Genomic DNA, 7685 nt, shown 5'->3' with positions numbered 1-7685 from the left:
ATATGATATATACACTCAGACCCTAAGATCAATCAATTCTTCAAGTATCTACTTATATTTCTAATTATTATACTAATTCTACTTACTGCCAATAACCTCTTCCAGTTGTTCATTGGATGAGAGGGAGTAGGAATTATATCATTTCTCCTCATCGGCTGATGGCACGATCGAACAGATGCCAATACCGCAGCCTTACAGGCAATTCTATATAACCGTATTGGAGACATTGGCTTTATTATAGCCATAGCCTGATTTGCTATCAACCTCAACACATGAGAATTTCTTTTCTTTTCTTTTTTTTTTCCCATTGAGCTTTTATTTGTATGCCTGTGTTACATCCCTAGAAAAAGAATCCCAGGATCTTCCCTCCTGTGTGTTTTCGTCATGCTTATTCATGGTCCATGATGCCAGCTGAGGTTGTCAGTACAATGAAACCAAACTGGCGGGATGGAAGCAGATTATTCTGCCATTTTTCTAGATCTTTCAACTGCACGTCAAATCTGGGGCTTATCACTCCACACTTGTTTAACCTGCCGGTGAGGTTCACCACGATCTTCCCAGCTCTGTGATCGTCAATGATTTCAAACTCGCCAATGTAACCATGCTTCATCATCACAGTCAGAAACCTGACGATGACTTTGGAGCACGGCCTGATAAGAACCTGGCGCTTGCCTCTCTTCTCGGCATTGTTGATGCTCTTGAGAGCATCGGCCAGGACGTTCATGCGCACCATCGAGGCGGCACGGAAAGATGGCGGAAAGAGGACGGGAGGAGCGAAAGCAAGCAACACATGAGAATTTCAACAAATATTTATATCAGACAACAATATCACTATCCTCCCACTAATTGGACTAATCCTAGCTGCCACGGTTAAATCCGCACAATTTGGCCTTCACCCATGACTACCCTCAGCAATAGAAGGCCCAACTCCAGTATCAGCATTACTTCATTCAAGCACAATAGTAGTAGCCGGAGTTTTCCTTCTTATCCGGTTCCACCCCTTATTAGAAAACAATAAAACTGCCCAAACACTAATTTTATGCTTAGGAGCAATCACCACCCTGTTCACAGCCCTATGCGCTCTCACACAAAACGACATTAAGAAAATCGTGGCTTTCTCTACTTTAAGTCAACTGGGGTTAATAATGGTTACAATCGGAATTAATCAACCTCACCTAGCATTCCTGCACATCTGCACCCACACTATTTTCAAGGCTATACTCTTCTTATGCTCCGGATCAATTATTCACAGCCTTAACGACAAACAAGACATCCGAAAAATAGGAGAGCTCTACAAGAATCTTCCCTTTACATCCTCTGCCCTTACTATTGGCAGCCTAGCCCTCACTGGTATACCTTTCCTAACAGGCTTCTATTCAAAAGACCTAATCATTGAATCTGCAAATATGTCTTACACCAACGCCTGAGCCCTTATTATTACCCTCATTGCTACCTCCCTTACAGCCGTCTACAGTACACGAATCATCTTCTTCGCCCTACTAGGGCAACCTCCTATCCAACTCTTATCATTATTAATGAGAACAACCCATAACTAATTAACTCTATTAAGCATCTCGCACTTGGAAGCACTTTTGCAGGATTCCTAATTTCTAACCTCATTACACCAAACATACCCCAAATAACCATACTTTTATACATAAAAATAACCACCTTATTTGTTACTATTCTAGGCTTTACTATCGCCATAGAACTTAACCAACTTAGCCTCCACCTAAAAATAAGTACACAATCTAACTCCTTTAATTTCTCAAACATACTAGGATTTTTCCCTGCTACCTTACCTTAATCTTTCAGCAAGTCAAAACGTAGCTACACTACTCTTAAATATATCCTGAACTGAAAAAGCAATTCCAAAGAATATTTCGGATATTCAAATCTTTGCATCAACCTCTGTATCCACACAGAAAGGCCTTGTCAAATTCTATTCTTTATCCTTCCTAATTTCCCTACTCCTAGCCCTATTGATTCTAGCCTAACCCCCAAGAGTAATCTCGACAACAATAAAAATATTCACAAATAAAGACCAACCAGCAACAACCATCAACCAGCTACCATAACTATATAATGCTGCCACTCCCATAGAATCTTCTTGAATTAAACCTACTTCATCCCCTTCAAAAACAACCCAATCATCTATACTTTTAAAACTAACCACAACCTCCACTTCATCATTCACCATTATAAACATAATCAATCCCACCTCCAACAACATGCCTAACACAAGCATGCTAAAGATCATAATATTTGACCCTCAAGTCTCAGGATTGCCATTGCAGTTGTATATCCAAATACTACCAGTATTCCCCCAAGTAAATCAAAAACATCAAACCTAAAAACGAACCACCAAAACTTAAAACAATACCACAACCAACTCCACAACTAATAATTAACCCAAGCCCCCCATAAATTGGAGATGGCTTAGAAGCGAACCCCACAAAACCAATCACAAATATTACACTCAATAAAAATACTATATATATCATAGCTCTTACATGGACTCTAACCATGACCAATGACATGAAAAATCACCGTTGTATTCAACTATAAGAACCTAATGACCAACATTCGTAAAACTCACCCCCTACTAAAAATTGTCAACCTTTCCCTAATTGACCTTCCCGCCCCCTCAAACATTTGAGCCTGATGAAACTTCGGCTCTCTATTAGACTTATGCCTAATGATCCAAATCCTGACTGGCCTATTTCTAGCTATACATTATACATCAGACACAATAACAGCATTCTCTTCAGTAACCCATAGTTGCCAAGATGTAAACTATGGCCGAGTTATCCGCTTCCTTCACGCCAATGGAGCATCAATATTCTTTATTTGCCTGTACATACATGTAGGCCATGGAATCTACTATGGCTCATACACTTACCTAGAAACCTGGAATATTGGCATTATCTTGCTATTCGCAGTAATAGCCACAGCATTCATAGGCTATGTCCTCCCATGAGGCCAAATATCATTCTGAGGAGCTACCGTAATTACTAACTTCCTATCAGCCATCCCCTACATCGGAACAACTCTAGTTGAATGAATCTCAGGAGGATTTTCAGTTGATAAAGCCACACTTACCCGATTCTTCGCATTCCACTTCATCCTACCATTCATCATTGCAGCACTAGTCATAGTCCACTTACTTTTCCTCCACAAAACTGGCTCTAACAACCCATCAGGCATCCCATGGGACTCCGATAAAATTCCCTTCCATCCCTACTACACAATCAAGGACACCCTAGGATTTCTTATCCTAATCCTCCTACTTCTACTCCTAGTTCTATTCTCCCCTGATCTACTCGGTGATCCAGACAACTACACCCCTGCCAATCCTCTTAACACCCCTCCTCACATTAAACCCGAATGATACTTTCTATTTGCCTACGCCATCCTATGCTCTATCCCAAATAAACTAGGAGGCGTCCTAGCCCTAGTCATATCAATTCTTATCTTAGCAATTATTCCCTTCCTCCATATATCCAAACAATGCAGCATGATATTCCGACCTATTAGCCAAGCCCTTTTCTGAATCCTCATCGCTGACCTTCTCACACTCACATGAATCGGAGGCCAACCAGTTGAACACCCATTCATTACTATTGGACAAGTAGCATCCATCCTCTACTTCTCTATCATCCTCATCCTCATCCCTCTCGCAAGCCTAATCGAGAATAAAATCCTCAAATGAAGGCCCCAGTAGTATAAAACATTACCCTGGTCTTGTAAACCAGAAACGGAGATCGATTCACCCTGGGACATCAGAGAAGAGGCTCTTGCCCCACCATCAGCACCCAAAGCTGAAATTCTTCTTAAACTACCCTCTGCTTTCCTCTGTTCAACATATCCAACTACTTTGTCACTATTGACAAAAATCCCCCTTAACGCTATGTAATTCATGCATTAGTGCTCTTCCCCATCAGCATGCACCTGTACTATAATCCCATAATCAACATTAGACCATTATATGTTTAATTGTACATTCAAACCCCTACCCCATGCATATAAGCTAGTACATTACTGCTTTATCAGACATAAGCACATCCATTGGCCAACCCACAATACTTTACCAACAACACGAATATTCACAACCAACACTCATCTTCTTGATCAACATCAAGACATTCATTCCTTGATCGATCATAGACCATTTCAGTCAAATCCTTCCTCGTCCATATGACTGTCCCCTTCACCCAGGAGTCCCTTGATCTACCATCCTCTGTGAAACCAGCAACCTGCCCACTTCATATCCCTCTTCTCACTCCGGGCCCATGCTACTTGGGGGTTTCTAGCGTGAAACTATAACTGGCATCTGGTTCTTACTTCAGGGCCATAACCCTAAGATCGCCCACACGTTCCCCTTAAATAAGACATCTCGATGGACTAATGACTAATCAGCCCATGCTCACACATAACTGTGGTGTCATGCATTTGGTATTTTTAATTTTTGGGGTATGCTTGGACTCAACATGGCCACGGCGGGCCCTGACCCAGTGCACTTATTGTAGACGAGCACCTCGATGTACATTCTCCACTCTCATAATTATGAGCCGGGACTGTCTTTCCATACTTGATGGACATAAAAGAATTTTGCACCACACCACGCACGTACACGCACGTACACGCACGCGCGACTTTATATTCATAACTGAATATATCCGCAACCCCCCTTACCCCCCCAAGTAAATCCATCATCTCAAGACAATGAATATGGCTATTTACTATAAATTCCTGCCAAACCCCCAAAACAAGAATCACTGCATAGCACTTCTTTAACTATTTAATTACCCTTAATCCTGAACAGAAGCACCCCCCCCACCTAACCCTAATTGATTTTTACCAAAAAAACTCTCCTAAATTTTTAGGCTTAATAAGTTAAAATTTTTATTTTTTCATAATTCAAAACGCACCTTCATAATACTGACATAGCACTCTACCTTTTATTTTCCCTCCAACAGGCATAACCCTAATTGATTTTCACCAAAAAAAATCTCCTAAATTTTTAGGCTTAATAAGTTAAAATTTTTATTTTTTCATAATTTAAAATGCACCTTCATAATACTGACATAGCACTCTACCTTTTATTTTCCCTCCAACAGATGAAGACCCTCTCTCCCTCTCCCTGACCCTCTCTCTCTCTCTGGCTCTTGAGGCTTGGTATGTCAAATCAAGTATAATGTGGAAAAGGCTCAGGAAGGACTTTGGATCTCTTTACTGGACATAGCAAATGAATAGAAAAGACATGCAGTGTAATGAATTGCTTAGGAAACATATTATCCAAAACTATTCACTTATAACATTCAAACAAAATTAACTGATTCCAGTGAGTAAAATTCTGAAACAACTGTTGTAAAACCAGAAAATGCTCCTCTATATAAACACATCAGAGAACATGAATGAGGGGAACTCAATCACTACTTGTGGAAATATAAATTAATGCAGCCACTGTGGAAAACATTATGGATATTTCCTATAAAAATATACAGCAACATATCCAAAAAATGTGAATGTATTGTATCACAGATACCTAATTAAGTTTATAGTAACATTGTTCTGAATAGCCAAAATATGGAATGAACCAAGCATGAGTTGGCAAAGAAATGTGGCACTTATACACAAAGGAATACTTTTCAGCCGTAAGAATAAGAACCTATGGACCCAAGGCTGTAGCGTGGCAGGGTAAAGCCACTGCCTGCAATGTTGGCATTCTGTATGATGACCTGTTAAGTTATTACCTGAACCACACTCTGGAGGTCACTAGAGGAGGAAAGGTCAAGGTACTTCAATTAGAATGTGGGAAGATGTTATAATGTTGCTCCTCAGGCTGGCCCCAAGGCTCAATAGGCTAATCCTCTGCCTTGTGGCACCAGCACAGCGGGTTCTAGTCCCAGTCAGGGCACTGGATTCTGTCCCAGTTGCCCCTCTTCCAGGCCAGCTCTCTGCTATGGCCTGGGAGTGCAGTGGAGGATGGCCCAAGTCCTTGGGCCCTGCACCCACATGGGAGACCAGGAGAAGCACCTGGCTCCTGGCTTCAGATCAGCGCAGTGCACCGGCTGCAACGGCCATTGGAGGGTGAACCAACGGCAAAAAGGAAGGCCTTTCTCTCTGTCTCTCTCTCTCTCTCACTGTCCACTCTGCCTGTCAAAAATAAACGAAATTTAAAAAAAAATGTTGCTCCTCTGTCAAAATTACAGCTCATTGTCTCTTCCTTTGTCAAACAATTTGACATTCACACTTTACTTTTTTATTGCTTTGCTTACAATTAGCCTGAACAAGAGAGCACAAAGCATAATATAAAGCTAATCTCCTTTTGTGCCAAGGAAAGTCAGAGACAATAAAAAACTAGCTTTCAAACTTTCCTGTTTTTTCTCACTCTATCTCTTCCCTTCCTTTCACCCACACCACACCATTCCACCTTCTTGCAACATCAGCACTTACTCTTAACTCTGAAGATCAAAGATCTTTTTGGTGCCTTCAAATCAACTAGAGATACACTGGGCCGATGCTATGGTGCAGTGGGTTAATGCTTTACCTGAAATGCCAGCATCCCAGTTCCAGTCCACCTGCTCTGCTTCCAATCCAGCTCTCTGCTGTGGCCTGGGAAGGCAGCAGAAGATGGACCAAGCACTTTGGAACCTGCACCTGCATGGGACACCCACAAGAAGCTCCTGGCTCCTGTCTTCAGATTTGCCCAGCTTGAATTATTGTGGCCATTTGGGGAGTGAACCAGTGGATGGAAGGCCTTCCTCTCTGTCTCCCTGTCTCTGTCTGTAACTCAGTCTCTCAAATAAATAAAATCTTTAAAAAAATGTAGATACAACAATACCTGTATGGGAAGAGCCACTAAGCATGCAGTGTAGAGAGTTATTAGTCCAGCTTTTTACCTGCTTCTGTTAAGAGTTGATGGATGGAAAATTGTCATTGTAAAGAGTAGTGAATAGGTGGTGCACCCAATGAGTTAAGCACTGTACATCGGTTGTGCTGGAAAGAAGTTACTGATAAGGAAGCTTGAGAGACAGCATTTGTTGCTCTGATATAAAAATGAAGCATCCACTTCTGAATTAGGAATTTATTTAGAAGTGCAAATTTGAACTTGGGAAAGTTATCCAGGAGCAAATGCAGATGAGGTTGAGTTAGTGTATGCTACAGGATATGGCATAATTGAAAATATGCTTCAGGATATGGGGTACGTCTTATGTTGATGTAGATGGCCCAAGTGAATGAGTCCTTTCACCCATCTAGGAGACCTGAAATTAGCTCCTGGCTCCTGGCTTCAAATCAGCTCAGCTCTGGCCATTGTGGCCATTTGGAGAGTGAACCAGTAGATGGAAGACCTCTCTCTCTGCTTCCACATCTCTCTGTACTCTGTCTTTCAAATAAATAAATCTTAAAAACTGTCTCTTTCTGGATCAGCTCTGTGGTGCAGCAAGTTACAAGGCTGGTTGCAATGCAGTCATCCCATATGGGTCACAGTTTGAGTCCTTACTGATGGACTGGGAAAACAGTAGAAGATGGCCTAAGTGCTTGGCCCCCTACACTCAAGTAGGAAACTCAGAAGAAGTTCTTATCCCCTGGCTTCAGATTGGCTCAGCTCTGGTCATTGTAGCCATTTGGAAAGTGAACCAGTAGGTTGATCTCTCTCTCTCTCTTTCTCTCTCTAGGTC

General features: G+C 41.6%; 1 protein-coding gene across 1 annotated transcript; it reads right to left on the bottom strand.

Moving 5' to 3' along the window:
* Window positions 1-309: 309 nt before the first annotated feature.
* LOC133754808 (small ribosomal subunit protein uS8-like) lies at window positions 310-770 on the bottom strand. The gene has a single exon (XM_062185200.1). It carries the CDS (start codon window positions 731-733, stop codon window positions 389-391), a length of 345 nt encoding a protein of 114 aa, XP_062041184.1. The 5' UTR covers window positions 734-770; the 3' UTR covers window positions 310-388.
* Between the last annotated feature and the right edge of the window lie 6915 nt (window positions 771-7685).

This window comes from Lepus europaeus, unplaced genomic scaffold (assembly GCF_033115175.1).
Source record: "Lepus europaeus isolate LE1 unplaced genomic scaffold, mLepTim1.pri SCAFFOLD_29, whole genome shotgun sequence".
Classification (NCBI taxonomy): Eukaryota; Metazoa; Chordata; class Mammalia; order Lagomorpha; family Leporidae; genus Lepus; species Lepus europaeus.
This window is presented reverse-complemented; position numbering and strand designations above follow the sequence as displayed.

Excerpts from the sequence above, each read along its gene's own strand:
- LOC133754808 (XM_062185200.1), bottom strand. The coding sequence starts at position 733 with ATGGTGCGCATGAACGTCCTGGCCGATGCTCTCAAGAGCATCAACAAT.